The sequence below is a fragment of the Acytostelium subglobosum genome (genome assembly GCF_000787575.1).
Source record: "Acytostelium subglobosum LB1 DNA, scaffold: scaffold5, whole genome shotgun sequence".
Lineage (NCBI taxonomy): Eukaryota > Evosea > Eumycetozoa > Acytosteliales > Acytosteliaceae > Acytostelium > Acytostelium subglobosum.
Window position 1 is genome coordinate 89711 of NW_012236527.1, and position 23614 is coordinate 113324.

General features: G+C 43.1%; 12 protein-coding genes across 12 annotated transcripts; 6 read left to right on the forward strand and 6 right to left on the reverse strand.

Annotated features, from left to right (window-relative positions):
- Positions 1-118: 118 nt before the first annotated feature.
- On the reverse strand, positions 119-759 carry SAMD00019534_028020 (hypothetical protein; the record flags this gene model as incomplete). The annotated part of the gene is made up of 2 exons (XM_012900935.1): positions 119-583; positions 661-759. 2 exons carry the CDS (start codon positions 757-759, stop codon positions 119-121), a joined length of 564 nt encoding a protein of 187 aa, XP_012756389.1.
- A 2585-nt stretch (positions 760-3344) lies between these two features.
- SAMD00019534_028030 (hypothetical protein) lies at positions 3345-4729 on the forward strand (the record flags this gene model as incomplete). The annotated part of the gene is made up of 2 exons (XM_012900936.1): positions 3345-3803; positions 3872-4729. Coding segments are annotated over 2 exons (1317 nt in total), but the record flags the coding sequence as incomplete, so codon positions are not given.
- A 318-nt stretch (positions 4730-5047) lies between these two features.
- SAMD00019534_028040 (hypothetical protein) lies at positions 5048-6050 on the reverse strand (the record flags this gene model as incomplete). Its single annotated transcript, XM_012900937.1, has 3 exons — positions 5048-5410; positions 5484-5843; positions 5931-6050. 3 exons carry the CDS (start codon positions 6048-6050, stop codon positions 5048-5050), a joined length of 843 nt encoding a protein of 280 aa, XP_012756391.1.
- A 2157-nt stretch (positions 6051-8207) lies between these two features.
- On the forward strand, positions 8208-9053 carry SAMD00019534_028050 (hypothetical protein; the record flags this gene model as incomplete). Its single annotated transcript, XM_012900938.1, has 1 exon — positions 8208-9053. One exon carries the CDS (start codon positions 8208-8210, stop codon positions 9051-9053), a length of 846 nt encoding a protein of 281 aa, XP_012756392.1.
- A 408-nt stretch (positions 9054-9461) lies between these two features.
- Positions 9462-12462, forward strand: SAMD00019534_028060 (hypothetical protein; the record flags this gene model as incomplete). Its single annotated transcript, XM_012900939.1, has 2 exons — positions 9462-9903; positions 9983-12462. Coding segments are annotated over 2 exons (2922 nt in total), but the record flags the coding sequence as incomplete, so codon positions are not given.
- A 293-nt stretch (positions 12463-12755) lies between these two features.
- On the forward strand, positions 12756-13394 carry SAMD00019534_028070 (hypothetical protein; the record flags this gene model as incomplete). Its single annotated transcript, XM_012900940.1, has 3 exons — positions 12756-12917; positions 12993-13066; positions 13145-13394. The coding sequence occupies 3 exons, from the start codon at positions 12756-12758 to the stop codon at positions 13392-13394; spliced, it is 486 nt and encodes a 161-aa protein (XP_012756394.1).
- A 133-nt stretch (positions 13395-13527) lies between these two features.
- Positions 13528-14632, reverse strand: SAMD00019534_028080 (hypothetical protein; the record flags this gene model as incomplete). The annotated part of the gene is made up of 2 exons (XM_012900941.1): positions 13528-14028; positions 14156-14632. The coding sequence occupies 2 exons, from the start codon at positions 14630-14632 to the stop codon at positions 13528-13530; spliced, it is 978 nt and encodes a 325-aa protein (XP_012756395.1).
- Positions 14633-14903: 271 nt separating this feature from the next.
- Positions 14904-15450, reverse strand: SAMD00019534_028090 (hypothetical protein; the record flags this gene model as incomplete). The annotated part of the gene is made up of 3 exons (XM_012900942.1): positions 14904-14961; positions 15028-15348; positions 15425-15450. 3 exons carry the CDS (start codon positions 15448-15450, stop codon positions 14904-14906), a joined length of 405 nt encoding a protein of 134 aa, XP_012756396.1.
- Positions 15451-16181: 731 nt separating this feature from the next.
- SAMD00019534_028100 (hypothetical protein) lies at positions 16182-17519 on the forward strand (the record flags this gene model as incomplete). The annotated part of the gene is made up of 1 exon (XM_012900943.1): positions 16182-17519. One exon carries the CDS (start codon positions 16182-16184, stop codon positions 17517-17519), a length of 1338 nt encoding a protein of 445 aa, XP_012756397.1.
- A 125-nt stretch (positions 17520-17644) lies between these two features.
- Positions 17645-19855, reverse strand: SAMD00019534_028110 (hypothetical protein; the record flags this gene model as incomplete). The annotated part of the gene is made up of 4 exons (XM_012900944.1): positions 17645-18051; positions 18121-18439; positions 18503-19546; positions 19793-19855. 4 exons carry the CDS (start codon positions 19853-19855, stop codon positions 17645-17647), a joined length of 1833 nt encoding a protein of 610 aa, XP_012756398.1.
- A 220-nt stretch (positions 19856-20075) lies between these two features.
- SAMD00019534_028120 (hypothetical protein) lies at positions 20076-21121 on the forward strand (the record flags this gene model as incomplete). The annotated part of the gene is made up of 2 exons (XM_012900945.1): positions 20076-20747; positions 20822-21121. 2 exons carry the CDS (start codon positions 20076-20078, stop codon positions 21119-21121), a joined length of 972 nt encoding a protein of 323 aa, XP_012756399.1.
- A 122-nt stretch (positions 21122-21243) lies between these two features.
- On the reverse strand, positions 21244-23595 carry SAMD00019534_028130 (hypothetical protein; the record flags this gene model as incomplete). The annotated part of the gene is made up of 3 exons (XM_012900946.1): positions 21244-21672; positions 21733-23217; positions 23473-23595. 3 exons carry the CDS (start codon positions 23593-23595, stop codon positions 21244-21246), a joined length of 2037 nt encoding a protein of 678 aa, XP_012756400.1.
- Between the last annotated feature and the right edge of the window lie 19 nt (positions 23596-23614).

Genomic DNA, 23614 nt, shown 5'->3' on the forward strand with positions numbered 1-23614 from the left:
ACAGCGATGAACGAAAGGAATGTTGACAAAAAGGATGGATGTTATTGGTATAATGGAGAAAACGGTATGGGGATGATGTCAGGTTGGTAGGAGGGGAGCGGGGTAGATAGATAATTAGTTACAACAGTGCACAGAGCTTGCTCTTGTCCTTCTTGGCTGGACCGACTGGGTTCTTGCGGTTGATCTGGCGGATTAAATCGTAGAAAATCTGCTCGACGTTGATCTTGTTCTTGGCAGAGGCCTCCAGGAAGATGCAGCCTCCAAACTTGCGGGCCAACTCCTCACCTTGCTCGGTGGCAACCTGACGCTGGTCGCCAAGATCGCACTTGTTGCCAACCAACACCATTGGCACATCCTCGCAGTCCTTCACACGCAGAATCTGCTCACGCAAGTCTGGCAACTCGCCAAACGTTGAATTGGAGATGATGCTGTAGACCAAGACGAAGCCCTGTCCATTCTTCATATATAAGTCTCTCATGGCAGTGAACTGCTCGGTACCAGCTGTATCCAAAATCTCGAGCATGCATTGGTTTCCATCAACCTCAACTTGCTTTCTGTAACTGTCCTCAATAGTTGGGTCGTACTATAAAGTATTATTAAGTGTATATTAGTAACTTGTAATAATATCTTATCCTATGTCCCTTGATTACATTAGCTTACCTTCTCGACGAAAATACCTTGGACAAACTGGACAGTGAGGGCAGACTTGCCGACACCACCGGAACCCAGAACAACGATCTTAAACTCTCTAAGAGGCATATTTGCTGTCTAAACGAATGTTTGTTTACTGTACACAATATGATTAATTAGTAATCAGATTGATTGTTTGATATTGATTGTTATTTAACAGAGATAGGTGAGAGTGAAGTGAAAGTGAATGAATGTGTGTGTTGTTGTGCGCGCGCACAAAGTAAAGTGAAGTGGAGGTTGGTGTGTGTGATTGATGAATAAGGTAACGGTGAATTGAAGTTGATTTGATTTTGTTTGATTATTATTATTATCAATTATTGATTATTATTGATAATTGTTGTTGATGTTATTATTGTTGTTAATATTAATGATGATGATGTTGAATGAAATGGAAACTAACACCACAAATATGTCGATACAACAAGAGTGAGAGAGAAACAACGAAAAGGAATTATTTAGTACATATATTGGATTGATTGATGGATGGATGATGGATGTAACAAACATAGATATATGATCGTGCCGGCTTGATTGATTGGTGATCAGCTCTGTGTTGGTGTTGTGTGGGGGGGAGATCAAAAATACATGTGGTGGTGAAGGTGTAACTTGTGATGTATGAGTGTTGTGTGTGTGGTTTGTTTGGGAGACGGAGTGTGTGATTGATTGATGGATTGATTGTTGACGGATGGATGGATGGATGATGGATATTGGCCGGTGTATCGTATACGATGAGTAGTTGTGGATGATGTTATTTGTTATTGTTGTTGGCAAAAATAGAATGTGTGTATGTATGCGGAAGACATTAGTTGGGTTGGCGCGCCAAAGCATCTACACATAAACTAAACTTATAATATAAATATGGTACAAATGTTATCTTGTTATGTGTGGTGTAATATGTTGTTGTTGTTGTTGTGCCAAAGCGTGTTTGGTGTGAGAGAGCGCCAATGATGGAGTGTGATTGATGGCAATGACAATGAACACATGGTGTGGTGAGTACAGTCACTCAATTAGTCAATCAAATGATTGATTGTTTGTTTGTTTTAAACACACAACATGCAGATTTGTTGTTGTTGTCTGTTCCGTGTGCTGGAATGGACTTGATGCTAGTCCATTCACGGTCATGACCTGGCGAGTTGTTGTCTTTGTGTTGCTGACGATAGACGGACTTAACACGCGTGTGCGCACACAATATTGATTGATTGATCGATTGAATTGATTGATTGATTAATGAGGTCGTTGTTGATTGGGATGAATATTTACAGTTGTACTACAACTACTACTATTACTACAAAGATAGATATATTGAGTGATGTTATGTATGTGGAGAGTAGATATCCTACAAAGTGGTGGTGATTGTTTTCTTGTTGTTGCTGTTGAGAAGGAGCGACGCAGTGTGATTTGATGCGTAGCCTATGTCTATTTTTGTTGTTGTTGGTGTTGTTTGTGTGTGTGGCAGGGGCAAGTGTTGCAGTTGGGTCTTCACCTGAGAGAGAAAAAGAGCGACAAAACTATGCATGGCATTCACAAAAAAAAATTCAAATCACAAAAGCCGTATGGATAAAAAAAATAAATAAAAAAAATCAAGGGCGTTCCGCTCAGACATGACTCTTGCCCCAGCCATCAAAAGAGAGGTTGGGTTGATCATTGTGATCTAGTGATGAGGTCGCCCGTCGCTGTCAGTGTTGGGCTGGACTGAGTGATCAGATGCAGTAAAAGTGAGCGTGGTACCATTGTGTGTGGCGGCATTGTGAAGGGTCATCCAAGGATTGAAGGGATGTCAAAGTCACATTGACATGGACAATGGATAGAAAGAGTGTGTTGAGAAGTAGGTATGGAATGTCATAACTTACATTATTATTATTATTAATATATATTCAATGAAAATGACTAAAGACCTGTTTAATCAGTGTGTGTTTGTTGTTGGTGATGTTGTTGTCGGTTTGATTGAATTATGTACACTTTTGTAGTTATCTATCTATGAAAGTATGTTGTTAAGTTACATATATATCTATTGATCAAATCAAGAATAATGAATGGAAGGAGAGACTTGTCTCATCTCAAATAGTTTTGTCCTGTTAAACTCGTAGGAGGAGGAGAACTAAGGATAGAGTAGACCAATGATCGTTTTCAAATAATCTTAAGTGATTCAACTAAACAAGGCTATAAATCGCAAGCGTTGAGTTATTAGATGGGGCAACACAGGACCGCATTTCCATGACCCAACACCGACCCATCGTTTCAAACACACACAAGCTCAAGTTAACTTTTTATGAACAACTCTAGACCAAACAAAGAAACATCTTCGATCTAGTTTGGATCTTGATTTTATATCTTTGTTTTTTTTTTTTTTTTTATTGTTTGGTATACTTAAACAAATAGACATCTTATAGTTGATCATGATAATATGGGTCGTGATTGATATATCAGATACTAGTTGTAGTGCCCCCACACACTCCATGTCTTTCCATCGATTCAATGAGAGTCCGTGTGGTGGACGATGACGATGCTGAACAATTGGTTGGATTTTTTTGAAATGGAACAATGTTGGTTCTTTGCCAATCTAATCTTCAATACGACCATTACATACATTCATTTACTCATATATACTTACACATATATACTTATACATATATACAAAGAGATAGATAGATAAAATGATGAACACTGGAAGCATCTTTAGAAGACTCCAATCATTAAAGTCACATATTGGAGCATCACAAGAGGAGGAGAGAGTGGATCATGCACATCAAGAGGCATTAAAGAAGGATAAGGAGAATAATGACGATGATGAAAAGATGTACGATGTTATTGTGGTTGGAGGAGGTATCACTGGTGCATCCAGTGCCTACATGTTGGCAAAGAGTGGTCTGAACGTTCTGTTGCTCGAACAGTTTGAGATGTGTCATACCAATGCATCGTCGCATGGCGATGGCCGTATCATTCGATTCTCCTACCCCGAGGACATATACATCAAGCTCTCCAAACTAGCCTATCCCCTCTGGACCGAAGCCGAGAATGAGTCCAAAGAGAAGTTGATTCACATCACAGGTGGCATCGACTTTGGTGGCTACGACGAGGAGGCACTACGCCACTTACTCATTGCATATGATAATGTATGTTGTTGATGTGATGGATGGAGAGTATGAGAGATGCTAATAATGTACACATACACGACAAACAGAACAAGATAAACTACAGCATACTTAGTCATAAGGAAGCGAATAAGAGGTTCCCTCAGTTCAAGTTTAAGAAGGAGACATTGATTGTTTATCAAGCTGATAGTGGTGTGATATTCGCTTCAAAGGCTGTAGCTACAATGTGGAAGTTGGCCAAGAGATATGGTGCAACGACAATGGCAAACAAACGTGTGGATACTATAACCGTGGATTCAGAGTCACAGGTCACTGTGAAGACATTCGACCACGCAACTTACAAAGCCAAGAAGATTGTGTTGGCCTGTGGCGGCTGGATCAACGATGTGCTGCTGCGCTCGCAGCTGGACGTCGTGGTGCCTGTGCACGTCACCCAGGAGAAGGTGTTCTACTTTGGCCACCTCCCCGACACACCATCCAACATTGACTTTACGATGAAGTCATGTCCCGTATCGATTTGCTATGAGAAGGATGCTATATTCTACACACTGCCGCAGATTGAGGAACGCGGCGTCAAGGTGGGCATGCACAGAAGTGGTCCCGTGCTCGACTCGATGGACCACGCCAAGAAGACCTACCCCGAGGAGAACATCGAACGCACCAAGAAGTTCGTTGCCGATTACTTCCCTCTAATGGATCACAAGAAGGAGCTAAGCTCACTCACCTGTCACTACACCAGTGCCCTGGACTTTAACTTTATCATCGACAGACATCCCGCACATCGCAACGTCCTCATTGTCAGTCCATGCAGTGGACACGGCTTCAAGTTTGGTCCAGCCATTGGCAAGCTGGTGCTCGACCTCGTCATGGACATCGTCCCACCTATCCCCATGAAGGAGTTCAGTCTTGGAAGATTCAAGTCACAACTATACAAGAGGATTGGCGCATGATTGAAGACATGTCGTCCTGTGCCACTCTATCCCCAATCACCAACTTATAAACAGACAAACAGTAAGGACACTGCCGGGCTTGTCGCATTAGGCGGTCGTCCATCAGTATATGTCATTGTACAAAAGTGAGCCAGCTAGCTTGCAGGTCGCTAGCGAGCCTTCTTTATTGCTCATATTGTTGTTTGGATTGGTTATTGTTGTTGTCTTGTTACTTCACTTTGTTGATTGATTGGTTAATTAGTTGAATGAATGATTGAAATGAGTGAGTTGGTTAACTTGACATAACAACAGAGAAGAGTTGAACGTATGTAATAACTATGCGTTGTTGTTGTTGTTGTTGTTTGGGTCGACACCAGCGGCTCTGACATTATAGTACTTCTGGTAGAGCTGGAAACAGTCGTCGGATGATATCTTCTTCCAGCCATCCTTCTGTACATGGTACACATTGATGAAACCACCACTCATCGCATCACGGTTGGTGGCATGGTACACTGAGCGACGACCCAGCTCGTAGGCCTCCTCATTGCTCATCTCCCACTTGAAGCCAGAGTCCAGGACACCATATGCATAGGTGGATCCTGATCCAACTGAGAATCTCTGTCCTTTTAATCTAGTTCCATCGTTATCTACATAATACAAGCATGGTCCAGTCTTGTCCCATCCAGTTACCATTGTACCCTAATTGATTGATTGATTGAGGTTAGTTGTAAGTCGTCCATCATTCATCTCATATTTTTTGAGATGATCATACCATTGACAGTCCGTAACCCTTGTAGGAATAGACGATGTTGGCAAGAATCTTTGATGCGGCAGAGACAGAGATCAGCTCTTTGTTTCTCAGTTGGTAGAGTCTGCAACGACGTCCGAGCTCACGCTCCCAGAAGGAACAGTCGGCAGCACCACCAGCCATTGTTCCCAACAGGTTTGGTGTGATCTCGATGACCTTCTTCACTGTTCTTGAAGCAACGTAGGATCCCTGTGTTGACTTTGAGTCGACAGTCACAATGACACCGCCAGCATAGACAAACGCCAATGTAGTAGTACCATGTGCCATCTCGATTGGCTTTGGTGCATCTGGGTGATCCCAAACCTGCTCCAAGAAATCACCTGGCTATAATTAGTTGATTGATTGATTGTTAGCTGTTGTTGACATTGTTGATGTGATAGAGAGAGTGTCATGACTCAACAACAAACATACTCTTGAGTTGGGAGGCAACTCAAAGTGAGGTGTGGAGAGGTATTTCAAGTCACGTGTGATATCCTCCTCATATGTATGAGTAAGATCATCTGATATTCTGTCCAAATCAAACATTGCCATTGTATTATGTATGTATGTATATGTATATATATTATATGTATGTATAAAGTTATTAATTGATTGAGTGTATTATGATGATTAAGTTGTGATCATCACAATCATCTCACCATGTGTGTTTGTTTTTTTCAATTCCTTTCTGTGATGTTCATCACGTTTTGAACTTCACCATTCATTAAATTAAAATTAAATTCATTTAGTGATGTAGTAGTTGTTGTTATAATAATTGTTATTCTATCTGTGATGATGTTGATGATGTAGATGATATTGATGTCTATTGTCGAGGAGTCATTACTGGTCCTCTCCAAATATACATCAACCTGGATCGATGAGTCCAAGACTCTCAAAGATATTGGCAATGTCATAGAGACGTTTGGATTTCGCAGGCTCACAGTCTAATCTATTCTCTCTTCTTACATCAACAATGCTTAGCACGGACCATTGTGCAAACATTCCGATAAACTTTCGAGTCAACCATGTTATGGCAGTCAAACCAGAGTCCTCGAGACTACCGTTGCTACTAGGCTGAAAGTTGAATCTGAAGATATCACAAAGTTGGCTCAGTGACATTCCCCTTTTCCTTTGGACATCCTCCAAAGTGTAGAGGCAGGTCTATTTCCGGGAAATTGATGCAGTAGTTGGTGTTGTTGATAATATTGATAATATTGAATTGGAGTGATATGATGATATTGTTGATAATATTGAGGAGGAGGTACATTGATTAATGCTGGATACTCATTGAATTGAGTGGTACCATTACTAAAGTTATAAGAAATAGGAGTTGTAGTAGTAGTGGTAGTAGTTGTAACAGGTGTATAATTATAATTATAATTATTATTCTCCGTGTGAGATAATATAATATTGGAATTATTGATATTGTTGTTGTTGTTGTTTATGTCATAGTTGTTATGGTGAAGTGGGAGATTAGTCGTGGTGGGGATTGGTGAAGTTGTTTGGGGGAGTGGAAAGGCAAGTTCATAATCAAACTCTGTCAGACTGCTAAAGTCTGCAACATCAACAATATCATCTATTGATATAGTATGAGTTGATACTTGATCTTCCATCATCTCATTAGATGACCATTGGAATGTTTCAAACAGAGATTCAATATTGTTGTTATTATAAGTATAATCTATAGGCAAATTATTATTGTTATTGTTATTATACATTATTAGGAGTACATTGAATAATGAAGAATGATTATGATGTTCAAGTCCTTGCCTCATTTATATAGAACCAACCAATATGACTCTGAGAAATGATCATTTCTCTTACTAAAAGGAGGTGACGAAACATCATCAGAAGACTATGACATGGCAAATGAACCGACAATACTATTCTTGATGATATGAGTCTCTCCCTAAATTCGATCGACAAGGGAGAGAGTGAATGCGTATCCTTGAATCCACTTCTAGTGGCATAAGGCCACAAACCAAACTCCTGTTTGATCAAATATCTATATCAACTTGGGGGCTGTTATTGAAGTGACAGTCTCTTTGATTACTGATTGTTTTCATATTTTCCCTATCTCATTCAATGAGATCTTCAAGTTGAGGCAAAACAATATCGAAATGAGGGAACATTGTTAGTTTGGGTTGAATCCATCATTCATCCTGGTGCAAACTTAATAAATTTCATTTGGTAGTTGATGAATACATCCACCTTTCTTTGTAATAAATGAAAGAGGTATAATGTTTGTAGTGGATACTCTTATATTGATAGATGTCTATTTGATTTGTTTTTGAGTCTAGAGAACATACTCCACTTGTGTTTTGATTGTTTAAGGAAGTTCGTTTTGGAAGTCCATGAGTTTTTGAAATTAATATTTTTATTTATTTTGTTTTTTTTTTAGAGTATGGTGGTGAAGCGAGCACAGGTCTCTCCTCTCACTCCCACCCATCGTCCATAAGGTTCACTCGCCTGAATCATTACCATTCAGATATTCCTAGTACATCACCGATACCGATAACTAAGAAAGAAGATGTAAGTGTATCCTACATCACATCAACTCAATCCAGCATCCAATCAATCAATCAATCAATCAATCAATCAATCAATCAATCAATCAATCCAAACAACCTCATCAATCAATCAATCAACAATCCAATGTATCAACATAACTAACATTCCATCCACACAACTCCATCAACTTTAATAGCAATGGCTGACACTACTACCGCCCCAGCCGATCAACAGCAGAGCACTGAGAGACGTGGAGAGAGAGGAGACAGAGGAGGACGTGACTTCCGCGGTGGACGTGGAGGACGTGGTCGTGGTGGAGACAGAGGAGGCCGTGGTGGTCCCCGTGGTGGCCGTGGTGGTCGTGGAGGCGAGTCCAAGGGATGGGTCCCCGTCACCAAGTTAGGCCGTCTTGTTCAGCAGAACAAGATCAAGTCGATCGAGGAGATCTACTTGTTCTCTCTGCCAATCAAGGAGTCCCAGATCATCGATCAGTTCCTCCCAGGTCTCAAGGATGAGGTCATGAAGATCATGCCAGTCCAGAAGCAGACCCGTGCCGGTCAGCGTACCCGTTTCAAGGCCTACGTTGTCGTCGGAGACTCCAACGGTCACGTTGGTCTCGGTGTCAAGTGCGCTAAGGAGGTTGCCACCGCCATCGCTGGTGCCATCGTTACCGCCAAGCTCTCTGTCATCCCAGTCCGTCGTGGATACTGGGGTAACAAGATCGGTGCTCCCCACACCGTCCCAACCAAGGTCACCGGAAAGTGTGGTTCCGTCGCACTCCGTATGGTGCCAGCCCCACGTGGAACTGGTATCGTCGCTGCCCGTGTCCCAAAGAAGCTTCTCCAGTTCGCTGGTGTTGAGGATGTCTACACCTCCTCCACTGGTAAGACCAGAACCATGGGTAACTTCGTCTTGGCCACCTTTGCCGCCATCACCAAGACCTACGCCTACCTCACCCCAGACTTGTGGAAGGTTACCCCACTCGAGAAGACTCCATACCAGAGATTCTCTGAGGAGCTCGCTGAGAAGAAGAAGGACGAGTAAACCAATGCTCCCATCCTTGTCCCCATCATCATCATCCCCTCCGTCCAGTGTCCTGTCGCATCTCATTAACTTTTTGAAGTACCCCAGACGCCATACTTACTAAACCAGAGCGAGACCAATACCTCTGGATAACAAAATAATAAAAGCCAAACAAAAAAAAGTTATATAACTATCGTGTGTCTATCATTGATCTTATTATTACATGTAATAATAGAATGTATTTGTTTGATTGATTGTATCCAATCACTCATTCAACTTTGGAAAATGAGGGCAAGGGTTTGAATTGACTTGGTGAAAACGAACGAAAGTCGAGTTCCATTCGACTTTGAGTTGACGATTGAATTAATACTCATCAATCAATCAATCAATCATACATACATACATACATATACATATAATTATATAATGAATAAAGAATATTATAGAGCTACAAGGAGAGGAAAGATTATAAAGGTTGTTAGGGAGGTATACTTGAGAGATGATATCGCATGTGGACATTCAATGTGTACAGCTTGTGAAGAGTTGAACAAGACACTTTATAAGACAATTGACGAACAGGAGAGAGCTGCCGCAGCAAATGCGGAGTTGACTGCACAGAATGTATTGGTGTTGGATACCAATGTAGTACTGCATCAGATCGACTTGTTGGAGGACCCTGCCATCACCAACGTCGTCGTGTTGACCACCGTGTTGGACGAGGTCAAGAATCAGAACTTTGCCATTCACAACCGACTGCGAGAGATCATCAAGAACCACGCTCGTCACTTCTACGTCTACTCCAACGAGCATTCACGTCACACCGCCATTGAAAGAGAGTCTGGCGAGACTCCAAATGATCGAAATGACAGAGGTATGTCACGCATGGTCATCACTCATTCATTCAATCAAATCACTAACATGATGATCGATCAATCAATCAAACTTATTAGCGATAAGAGTTGCAACTGAATGGTATAGAGCACATTTGTCAAAGTACAAGGTCAAGGTTAATCTGGTGACTAATGACAAGGACAATCTGAAGAAGGCAAAGGCATTGGGATTGGATGGAATGACTATACAGGACCTGGTTATGCAGATGAGTGAGGAGCATCCATCACTCGTTGATAAGTTGTCGGCACCAGACGATGATGAACACACAGACTCAACAGACTCGAAGCGTTTCCAATTCCCCGAGCACAAGAGTGTCACGGTGATCACTGATCTTCTCAAGAAGGGCGAGCTGCATCAGGGTATATTGCGCACCGATCAATCAAACTACCTCGAGGCGAGAATTAGGAGCGATCAGTTGGACAAGGAGATTCTGATCAAGGGCTTGGAGGCGATCAACAGAGCGGTCGATGGCGATGTCGTGGCTGTGGAGCTCCTGCCGCGCGATCAATGGACCGCACCATCAGGTGTCGTGCTGATGGACACAGAGGCGCTAGAGGAGGATGACGATTCAATCGCCAAGGACGCCAGGATGGTCGAAACACATCAGCCAACAGGCCGCGTCGTTGGCATCATCAAGAGAAACTGGAAGCCATATTGTGGCGCTGTAGAGTTCAAGGGCGACGCCAAGGCGACCACGGGCGCAGTGCAACTACTCTTTGTTCCAATCGATCGTAGGATACCAAGGATCAGGATCAGAAGCAGACAGGTCGGCAGCATCGTGGGTAAGAGGATTGTCGTCGCTATTGACTCGTGGGAGCGCCACTCCAAGTACCCCACGGGCCATTTCGTCAAGGACCTCGGCCCTTTGGGCGACAAGGAGACCGAAAGCCAGGTATTGCTGTTGCAGTTTGATATCCCACATCATCCATTTGGTGCGTCCGTCATGAAGTGTCTGCCGCCCGCCAACTGCATGGACAACATCACACCAGTCGACATGATCGGTCGTCGTGACCTGCGCTCGGAATGCGTGTTCAGTGTCGACCCTCCCGGCTGCACAGATATCGATGATGCTCTGCATTGCAAGAAGTTGCCTGACGGTAACTACGAAGTCGGAGTGCACATTGCTGATGTGTCACACTTTGTCCGCGAGGGCACATCCATTGACGAGGAGGCAGCGCACCGTGGCACGACCGTCTACCTTGTGGACCGCCGTATAGACATGCTTCCCGGTGAGCTGTCTGGAAACCTCTGCTCACTGATGTCCAACGTGGACCGCTACTCATTCTCATGCATTTGGAAATTGGACGAGGCTGGCAATGTCCTGGACGTGGAGTACACCAAGAGTTTGATCCGCTCAGTGGCCTCACTGACGTACGAGCAGGCTCAGATCAAGATTGATGACGCCACCCAGCAGGACCAGGTGTCCACCAATCTGCGCATGCTTCTCCGTCTGTCCAAGGTGCTCAAGACTCGCCGTTTCGAAGCTGGTGCTCTTTACCTCGCTTCACCACAGGTCAAGTTCAAGACTGAAGAGCTGGGCGGAGACCCCTCCGATGTTGAGCTCTACCAGATGCGCGAGACCAACTCAATGATTGAAGAGTTCATGTTGCTGGCCAACATCTGGGTGGCCAAGAAGATTCACAAACATTTCCCCGGCTGCGCACTGCTGCGTCGCCATCCCACGCCCAAGGCCTCCAGCTTTGAGCTGCTCAGCAAGCTGATCGAGCAAAAGGGCTTCACATTCAATGCTGAGACATCCAAGCTGCTGTCTGCCTCGTTGGACGCATGCGTCATTGAGGAGGACCCATACTTCAACACATTGTGCCGTATCATGACCACACGTTGCATGTCACCCGCCGTCTACTTTAGCTCTGGATCACTGCCATACGAGGACTTTAGACATTATGGTCTGGCCTCTGACATCTACACACACTTCACATCGCCAATCCGTCGTTATCCAGACGTGATTGTCCATCGTCTGTTGGCTTCGGCCATCGGAGTCCAATCAGTGTCACTCAACATGGAGAACAAGACCGTTAGCAATCTGTGCGAAGGCTTCAACTTTAGACACAGGATGGCGCAGTATGCTGGCCGTGGCTCGACCAACCTGCACACATTGATCTTCTTCAAGGGCAGAAAAACTGTGGAGAAGGCGTACATCATTCGTGTCAAGGCCAATGCATTCGTGGTATTGGTGCCACGTTATGGATTCGAAGGCACAGTCTACGTTGCTGAGCCCAATGCACCATCATCGTTCACCTATGACTGTGTCAATCAAACATTATCCAACGACACACTCACATTCCGTGTGTTTGATCCAGTCACCGTTGAGATATTCGTAGATGACAGCAAAGCACACGATCAGAAGCTCAAGATCATATGTATAAATCCATCGATACCATCAGTTACATCATCATCATCCAAGTCAGCCAACATCACAACATTTGAGGAAAGTATTCAAGATGTCAAGTCAATCACTGCGAACAACAATATTAAGAAGAAGTCAAGAGATGAACCGAATGATCGTAATAATACAAAGAAGCAAAGGACCTAAGGTGTATATATCCTTAGTCCATCAATAAACACATTGGAATAAGTCCAAAGTGATCAATCCAGAGTCCCTGGAACTCCACACACCCAGAGACTCTCACACACAGATATTTCCAAAATAGGACGTTTTTGAGAAGTCAAGACACTCTTCAGCATGCGAGTATTAGTTAGTTTGTCAATCTCACTGTTACTACATATATATTGTAATAACATATAATATTACACTTAACATAACATAATATATATATAAATACAAATAATACATACATATAGATATAGAGAATGGATTCAATTAGAAAGAGTTTGTTGGGAGATGACTTGAACCAGAATCAAGAGGATCAAGGTGTTTGGGATCAGATCAACAATCAATGTTCATTGTCTTATACGAATAGACTCATTGGCTTTGGTATATCAGCTGGTTGTGGTCTACTCTTTTCCTTCTTGGTATGCAATCTAGTTGAAGCAATCAATCAATCAATCAAACATCACGCTGACTCGACCCATCACATGATATAATAGGCATTCATGTTCTTGCTGTCACCTTCAACATTTGCATTCCTCTATACCATTGGAAATATATGCATGCTTGCATCGTAGGTTATCGACAACAGGTTATCAACAACAACACAACAACAGGCAGGATACACGACTAACAATGAATCAATATATAGTACATTCTTCATTGTTGGACCAGCCAAGCAACTCAAGAATATGGCACAACCAACACGTCTGATTTGTGCGTTGGTCTTTGTCCTTTCAATGATACTTACATTGGTGGCCGTGTTCCAAGGTTGGAGTTTCATCCTCATCATCTTCCTCATCATCTTCCAGATCTGTGCACTGTTATACTATGTGTTCTCATACATTCCCTATGGAAGAGAATGCCTGCAAGGCATCTGTGGATCAGTTGTCTCTGTTTAAATAATCAAAGTGTGTATAGCCATCAACAACAACAACAACAACGACAAAGACAATGACAATCGACAACAACCAGCGAACGACTGGCGAATATAGATAGGTAGGAATAAATCCAGATGTGCATTTATTCATGACGTCATGAATCCTTCTTCTCTTGTTTCTCCGCCTCCCTCTCAGCCTTCTTCAACTCTTCCAACTCCTTTTCCAGAGCGGCCATCTCTTGGGTCATCTCATTGTTGGTGACGACCAACTTTTGAGCCTTGACCATTGACTCAGCCATGTAATCGTTGTACTCTGTCTCCTCGCGCTGTCTGGTCTTGAACTCATACTCCTCGCCACTGAGTATGTACTCCAGTGCCTCTTTGTTCTTGAGGATGCCGTCGCGTTCAAAGAAGAACAGATTGTCCGACTCGAGCAGCATGTAGGGTGCGGCTTCAGGGTTGAACTGTGACGCCTTGATATGGTCGATTGGCACCTTGAGCACACGTGCCGATGGTGCGTATTGTACAAGGTATACGTGGTTGTCGCCCTTCTTGCGGTACATCCTAATGATGAAGTTACCGACCAACATCTTGCCAATGTAATAGAATGATGTTCCCCATGCTACCAACATTATTCCCAAGACTGTGTACTTCATCTAGATTGATTGATTGATTGTGTGGGTCGGTGTGTGGGGTGAGTGGGATAGTTCCAGCCCAGCCTAGCCCATACCCCAATCGATCAATCGATCAATCTCAATAAGGAGGAGGGTGATGGTGACTTACTTCGAGTTGTTTGATTGCAAAGCCAACTGGGACGATTGTGGCAAGTGCTAACTGGGACACGAGGAAGGCCTTGATGACCTTGAAGAATGGTTCACGCTTGGAGTAGTAGACAATTTCATAACCAGCCTCTTTGAAGTCCTTATGTGCAGATGACATGTCTACTGTATAGCCGGCAATGATCGCATTCCTGTCAGGCTTTGGAATGTTGTTGGTGGTATTATTTGGTTGTTGTTGTTGTTGTTGTTGTTGTTGTTGTTGTTGTTGTTGTTTGGTAGTATCCTCATTTGTGCTTGATGTTGATGATGTCGATGATGTAGTTGTATTGAATCTTATTTGTTGACGATGTCCAACTGATTGAACATTCAATCTTGATCCAAATGATGTTGATGGTCTAGCATTCACCAAGAACACCACTGATGATGTTGTCAATCCTCTTCTGTTCATCAAGATTGCACCTCTCAATGCTGGTGAGATCATTGATCTTGATAATGATATCAAACTATTGCTCTGCATCGTTGTTGATATATGATGTGTATATATATATATGTATGTTTAATGTTGTTACAATCTGATCAGATCAAATGACACGAATCAATCAGTCGGCAACACGACAAAAACTAGCAGAGTCTGGGTCTCAGTCGACATGTTTTCAATGCGATTCAAGACAATGATAATGGTTGATGAAGATGTTATCGATGTTTGTATGTATGAGTAGAGCGCCAATCGTTTCGTTTCGTTTCGTCGTTTATTAAGCTACAATCAACTCATCTACAGACCAGTCTTCATAACCTCCATTGGGCAAAAACCTGATTGATTGATTGATCATCACGAGTCAGTATCTATGCTTACAATGCAATCAATCATGTACATACCTTCTAATGATGAGTGGAATCTTCTTTGCTCTCAACTCTTTCCATGCGATCTGTAGGGGATCGGTCTCACCCTCGAGCTCGACCATGATAGGTGCATTCATACTGATTTGTAGTGCGCGTGAGCCTAGCAATCTTGCTCTCTCATACTTTGTCATGTATCGTGTCGTCTTTCTAAGATGCGAGGGGACCTTGCCCAACTCGCCTCCATCCTGCTGTGCATTAGGATCGACTATATCTGTGTATTGTGTAGTATCAGCTGCCTCCTCGACATACTCCTCGTATTCCTCATCCTCGAATCCCTCATCATCGCCTCCATCATATCTATTCAATTGAATGAATGAATGAATGTCATTGTCAGTCATTGTCACAATATCATTATCATTTATGATGTACATACCCTCCCTCTGGTTCGTAATCGCCCATTATGTATTATTAAATATATATTAGTTGTTTATGAACAGATACACTCGATAAAGTAATCAAATGAATGAAGCGAATACTCGACAAAACAGTTGTCTTTATCACTTTTTTTTCATGACTGCTGGCAAACATACACATAAATTGTTGTGCCACCAACTACCACTTGACTACCATTGGCAACACAATTGAACACGTGGAAAGATATACCTTATGTCTTAATCTTTAAGTTAGTTGACATACATTCAGTTGACATCATAGTTTATCTTTACTGAATGTTTCAACATGGATTTAACCAAAACTCACTCTGACTCAATATTAGTCATTCGTAGAGAAATGATTGATGTAAACAATGTTGTTCATGTTGATAACAATGAACTATTACAATACAAATACAACATACATCTCTTTGTAGGATAAGAATAGGTCGGGGTGGAGTATGATTGACTGATAAGTTGGCGATGTGACCCCATGATCAAAGGTCGCAATCGAGTCTTTAGACCCACCAATGTGCCCAATGTTTTCCCAAACACTACAATTAAGCTCTTGCAGATCAAGGATGAGGAGGCGACACAAACACAAACACCTACAACACTGCCGTGTAACAATGTTGTTAAACGATCATTAGTTAGTAATAACACATTATATAATACATCTACATCATCATTAATATATGTCTTAGTTTGATTGCGTATTTGTAGTTAGTAGTTAGTTAGTAGAAGTAGTAGTTTGTTTACATGACTTCAGCATCAAGAGGAGGACAAGACAACGACGATGACACTTGTAGCTACACCATCATTGAGGATAGAGAGGCAATACCATTGCTATCACTCTCAGAACCAGAGGCTGACATTCTGATCACTCGTCTCAGTCAAAACTATACTCCACAATCATCAATAACAACTCAACAATTACAAACAAGTCTAAGTAGCAATGGTAGTAATAGTCTAAGTCTTGGAAGTAGTGGTAGTAACAACAACAACAACAATAGAAAGGATGGACCTCAATATTACAATGCCAATCTAGTATCAAGTTATACAAGTGATGACTCTACGTTGGCAACGAGTTCAAATCATACAACTTTATATACTCCACCGCCAAGATTGATACCATCACTTCCATTCACATTCCATCGTGCACTCACTGTAGTAATACTAGTAGTGATCTACGTGGCCTTGATAACTACATACTTTGTAGTATATCCTCTGATTGATCAATCAAACTTTGCACTCAATCTATTCCTGATCATTCGACCGGTGCCCGCCCTGGCACTGATCGGAATCATTCCACTCTATGGCATCAACGACACAAAGACCTGGCGCTACTCAATGTTCATTGCACTTGGACTGATGACCAGCATCGTGGCCGACATCTTCTTCTCGGTGGACGTGCATCTGCTGTCCAGCACATCATCATTACACGCGGCACTGGTAGTCTACTACATGATGCTGACGTTCACCCTGGTGTCCAGAGTGTTGTATACAGTGGCCTTTGTTCTGGGCATTGGAAAGAACATAAGGAAGCGTCTACCATACGCCGTACCAATCTACTGTTTCTGCGCCACGATGGTGCTGATGATCGTCTTTTCCAAACAGATCGCACCGGTACTCATCAGATGGCATAATCCAATACCAAACACAGACAACGACTCTATATCATCATCATTCGATCAATCGGCAATCGATCCAACATCATTGGCATTGGTCATAATCTATGGAATAGTGGAGGCCACACTTTTGTGGCGTGCCGTTGCGCTCACCAGCAGTTTCCCAGGCTCCAACCCAACCAAGATACTACTATGGCTCAGTGTACTTGGTTCAACAGTCTTTTGTATCGCCGACACACTCACCGTCGTATCACTGTACTACTATCCCTTGGATGGAATATTCTATCTGAGCACCGGTGGATATTGGCTTGGACATATTCTGATCGTCTTTTCAATCCCACGACGAATGGAAGTGCGTGACTACCTCGCCAAGTACTTCAAGGTGCTCAAAGAGAAGACTGGAAAGTTAGGTCTACCATCATTCGAAGCATTGGGAAGCAACAGTCGTGACAACAGAGGTGTAGAATAGTAGAATAAGGTAGCTGATTGAATGGACAAGGAGTGCCGACATTCCCCATCGATCAATCAATCAATCATTCAATCATGTCAACAATAAAATCCCCATATGATGATAGTGTTTGATTGCTCGCGCTATTAAGGTGTATTTACATTGGAGATAATAAACATGATCTTGACCAACTTGTCAAAGAGTGGAGGCATCTTTGCCATTAGCTCATCGAAGCCAGCCTTGTCCTCGACAACCTTGGTCGTGCTACATCTCTTGAGTGTACGCATCAGGTCAACACCCTCGGCTTGCAACAGTGACACGGATGAGATGGGATCGTTGTTGAGTCTAACCGAGTACTCTGTCTCCTTGCTAACACCAATCGGTAGGTATGGACTGCGCAGTTGGTCCTTCTGTTCCTTCATGAACTGTACTCTCAGCTTGTAGTCCTCTACAATGGCCGTGAGGAATGATAGTCTATTCAATGTCTTTGTCTCAAATACATAGGCAATGAGGTTGTGATGGTATATTGATTTGCCAATGAATGTAGTTGCGCCTAATCACACATGTAGTCAGAGAGGTTGGTTAGAATGTTGGCAAGATTATCCGGGGGTACGCTACATACCAAGCTCTAGGGCTTCGATTTGGAAGTACCATCCAGATGGTATGAACAATGTTTGACCTTGCTTGTCGATCGTGGTCACCATTCCTTGGTTTTGTTCAACAAACTCGTAGTTGATTGGCGCCAACTCGTCTAGTTGGCGGTGAACATGTTGATTGCTCAGTGATTTGTTTGATATTCCAGCGCTGGGTGGCAATAACAACACTCGATAGCTTCCATGAAGCAGTGTGATTGTTGTATCATACAGTCTACATCTCAATGATATTGCCAATCCAGGCTTCCAAACTACCAACATTGATTTGGTTTTGTTTGAACATCCAGTCTGGAAATAGACAGAATGTTAGTAATCTTGATGATGATGGGACTCCTGAGGTCATAAACATACAGTTTCAAAGTAATTGAGCTGGCCTGTGTTTGGTCCTTCCATTTGCCACACGGGAACCTGCCAGTTGGTTGGGCGTTGATAGCGTATCTTGTGACAACATAGTTCAGGTGATGCCGCCTTGATAAAGGAGGAGAGTGGTCCGGATTGACTCTTGCCATTGCCAAAGTATGTGTACCATGTGACCTTGTTCTTTGGACACTGGGCAATGAACTCCTTCTTTTGAGGCATTGACCATGAGCGTGGCATGCCATTGACAATGACTGGCAGTGAGCCAACGGCATATCGTTTGAAGAATCTGAGTGATGTCATTCCATCTGATTGGATTCGGTCTACATTGTTTAGAATGACTGGTTGTGGCGGGGTGGTAGTAGTCTCTGGTGAGATCTCACAACCACTACCAATGATACTTTGAGATGCTGTTGAAAGTTCCTCTTCCTTGTCTTTGCCAACTTGTTTATCTTTATCATTGACGTTCTCTTTGTTACCAATGTCGTCTTTGCCAATGTCATCAATGTCGTCTTTTTCGTGTTTGTCATTCTTTGATGCCTTGGATGATGTTGATGGAGTGCCAGAGGATGGATGAAGGTCTTGATCAACTGGTGAGCCAACTGATAAGGAGTCTTGTGTGGGTACTGGAGAATCAGGAGAGAAGACGGGAAAGTCGGGGGATAAGGGTTCATCATAATTGATTGGCAATGCTTTTGACTTGCTGATCACTGTTGGTCCTCCAGTGTCATTCGGTTTGGCGGACTTGTAATTGTTATTGTTCTTGTTGTTTCCACTTATGACAATGGTGACCTTTTTTTGAACCTTCTTGTTACTGCTGTTGTTGTTGTTGTTGTTGTTGTTGTTGCTGCTTGATCTGGTAATAACACTTGGCTTTGTTATGATATCCTCCTTGGTGCTCTTTGATGGCTTAGTTGTCCTTAGTAATTTGCTTGGTGATGTCTCAACAAAGCCAGTAGTCTTTCGCTTGTTTGTACCAGATGACGGGGAAGAAGTGTTTGTCGTTGTTGTAGTAGATGTCGTTGGTAAACTGGAGCGCTTTGTTGTCGTTGTCGTTGTAGTCGTAGTCGGTATTGTCTTCTCTAACAGTTTCGTTTTACTCCTTGTATTATTACTTATATTATTGATGTTATTGGTACCAGTACTACTCCTTCTATTTATTCTTGTACTACCATTAATACCAAGACTAATACTGCCACTACTTCTACTATCACTACTAATACTACTACTAATACTACTATTACTACTACTACTACTACTACTATTACGTCTTTGACGAGTTACCTTTATCAACTGGTCATCAGATAGTTGTTCATCTTCATAAGCTTCATCCTCATCATCAGACATATTAACTAACAGGTCAATAATAAATAAAAGTAGTAAGTAAGTTATATGTATGATAATCGTCTGGGAAATTACAACAATAAATCGATTGCTTGAAAGACGGCGAAACATTACAAGATTGCACGAGCAAAAGACAACTTCCGTGAAGAGGTGTCATGTCAACTTGTTTATCAACACTTGCACACATACATTGTTTCAGAACCCTTAAACCTACCTACATATAATGAATAGCGCTGTCACTTGTTCATTACTGAAACGATCAGTATTGAATATATACTCAAGGTTACAACCTGTCACTTATCAAACATCATCATACTCGACTACTGGTGGTGGACATCATGCACATGGTAGATCACCTCAGTTACCGCCCAAGTTAACAATCGATGGAGTCAAACATATAGTGGCAGTGTCTTCTGCTAAAGGTGGAGTGGGCAAGTCTACAATGGCAGTCAATCTTGCATTGGCATTGTCATCATTGGACAAGATGAACTTGTCCGTCGGCATACTGGATGCTGATGTGTTTGGACCTTCACTGCCCATAATGATGAACCTCAACAATATGAAGCCATCAGTCGACGAGCAGACCACTCGTATGATCCCTCTACAAAACTATGGAGTCAAGTGCATGTCAATGGGCTTCCTGGTCGAGCCGGAAGACGCAATTGTCTGGCGTGGCCCAATGGTCATGTCGGGACTCGAGAGACTCCTCCGACAGACTCAATGGGGTAGTCTAGATGTGCTGATCGTTGATCTTCCTCCCGGCACAGGAGATGCAATCCTCACAATGTGTCAACGAGTGCCTCTCTCTGGTGCAGTCATTGTCTCAACGCCACAAGATGTAGCCTTGGCCGATGTTATCCGTGGTGTAAAGATGTTCAAACAAGTCGATGTACCTGTATGTTACGTTATGGTTGTGAACAAAGATACGAGATCCGTGATTGACTAACCGGACTTGACACTAATCCTTAGATACTTGGAGTCGTGGAGAATATGAGCTACTTTGAATGTACAAACTGCAATCATAAGACACATATCTTTGGCAATGGCGGAGCAAAGAAGACAGCGGAGAGTTTGGGTATAAAGGTGTTGGGGGAGGTGCCACTGAGTATTGAGATAAGAGAACTCTCTGATTCTGGCAAACCTATAACAGTTCAATCACCAGACTCTGTCCAGGCCCAGAACTACAAGTCAATAGCCAGGAATCTTTTGGAACAACTTTATCATCAATCAAAGAAGAAGACGACACCCACTATCACTTTTGACGACTGATGGGCCATTACCCATTTTAGGTTGTTGTGAGTGTCAGTTGTTTAGTTCAACTGAACTATCCCGTACATACGAATACATAATATTGTTATTTACATTCGATATATAGACTACATTACACTAGACTAGAGCGATCTATTCCTGTCGTCAGCATAGTCGTCGTCATTATCCAGTAGATCATGGATTGATGTGAAGGAGGAGGAGGAAGAGGAGGAAGATGAGGAGGAAGAGGAGGAAGGGGAAGGGGAATCGATTTGCTTTCTTTTCTTGTTGTCATTGTTGTTGTCACATCTGTGAAGTATGTCAATGGTCTCCATTTTATCGGTGGCATCTTGTTGTGTGGCAATGTCCAGTGCAAGCTTGACTGATGCCCCCTTGCTTATTAGATACTTGACAAAGTTGGTCTTTCCAGAACGTGCTGCCAAATAGAGTGGAGTATGTCCTTGTCCATCCATATCATCAATATTGCCTCTATATCCCTCCATTATCAACTGACCCATCATCACTGTTCCCCATTGTACCGCCAGATGTAATGCGTTCATTTGGTCCTGAGTCTAAATGTGTCCAAGGTTAGTAAGTGATCGATTGATCCAGTGATTGATTGGATAACATACCTTGACAGTCAATGAAGAGTGTCCTCCTTTGATCAGTAACCGAACGGTCTCTGTACGTCCATCACGAATGGCATAGTGGATTGGAGTTTGACCGGTGTGATCTTGTGCATTGGCATTGGCACCATGTTCTAAAAGACAGCTGACCGCCAGATCGTTGCCAAGTAGTGATGCGGCATGCAATGGAGTATGTCCCTCATTGTCGACGACCTCGACATCGGCACCATGTTTGATCAGTAACTTGACGATTGTGATGTGGCCCATTACCGCGGCGTGATGCAGCGGTGTATAGTTGTGCTCGTCAAAAACGGTGGCCTTGGCATCATTCTCTAGCAACATCTGACAGATTCGGTCAAAGCCTTTGATCGAGGCGATGTGCAAGGGTGTCTCGTCACTCGTGTTTAGTCGGACGTTGACCTCGGCGTCGCTCTCCAACAGCGAGCGTACAATGTGGGCGTGGCCACTCTTGCATGCGGCGTACAGGGGCGAGACACCATCGTCATTGACCAGATTGGGGTCGGCATAATGCAATAGCAGGTACTCGACAATGTGAAGACTGCCCAGAAGGGACACGGCCAGAATAGGTGTGTTTCCGCGACTGTCGCGGATGTTTGGGTTGGCGCCACTGTCCACCAGACGACGCACCTGGAACTCGTAGCCAAGCACGGCTGCGGTGAACAGCAGGGACAGTCCGCTCATGTCGCGGAAGTTAACATCGATCGAGTTTGGATCGTCTGGATCATAGCGCAGTAGACTACCATCAGAGTCGTGTGGACTCAATAGTATCCTATTCCAAATTGATGCCACCGTTGGTGTCTTGTCAACCATGCTGATGCTGATGCTGAGGCTGTTGTTGCCTGAGCGATCATTGATGTATAGGCTCGTGTTGTGACTGCTCTCCTTGAGTTGGGTCTGGCTGTGCGACGACGATGTGATCGTCTTGGATTCGGACGCGGAAAGCATCAGGGGTGAGGGGGCCATGTTGATCGCGGCATTTGGTGTCGCCGATGATGTCGCTGCGGGGGTAGTCTGAGACTGAAGATCCAAGAGTGACGTCAAGGAGTTGCCGCTACTACTGCTGTCGGGCAAGACAGGCTTGAACTCCATGTATCTGGCCTTGGCACGTCTGTTTTGGAACCATATCTGAACGGAACGTGGTGAGATGCCCAGCTCACTGGCCATCTGATTACGTAGATTAAGACTTGGATGTTGATGACTTATAAATATACTCTCGAGCAGCCTCAATTGCTCAGGTGATATCCTCTTTCTCTTCTTTTTCAAAGGGTCATCATCTCCTGTCTCTGTTAACATTTGTTGTTGTTGTTGTTGTTGCTGTTGTTGTAGTTGTAGTTGTTGTTGCTGTTGCTGCTGTTGTTGTTGTTGTAAAAGAAGTAGTTGTTGTTGGTGTTGTTGATGTGGCTGAGATTGTTGAGGATGTGGCTGTGGCTGAGGATAGGGATGTTGTTGATACTGTTGATATTGAAGTATCTTTTGTGGTTTGATTTGTCTTTGTAGATATTGTTGTGTCGCATATATATCATTGTTGTTGTTGTTATAAGTTGGTTGTTGTTGTGGATAACTATGAGCATGTGTATTTGTTGTTGAAGTAGTAGAAGTAGAAGTAGTAGAGGGAATACTGGTTGTCCTTCTATGAACACTTGTTGGTGAATGTGGATGTGGATGTGGAGTATGAGCTTGAGTTGGATGTTGAAAGTAGTATGTTGGATATGTCGATGGACCAACGTGACTATATGGAGGTGGAGGTGGTGGCGCTACTACTCCAACTCCACTCTGTTGTATATGTCTGCTAGTATGATCCCATTGTTGCTGTTGTTGTTGTTGTTGTTTATGTTGTTGATGTTGCATCATTATTTGTATTTGATGA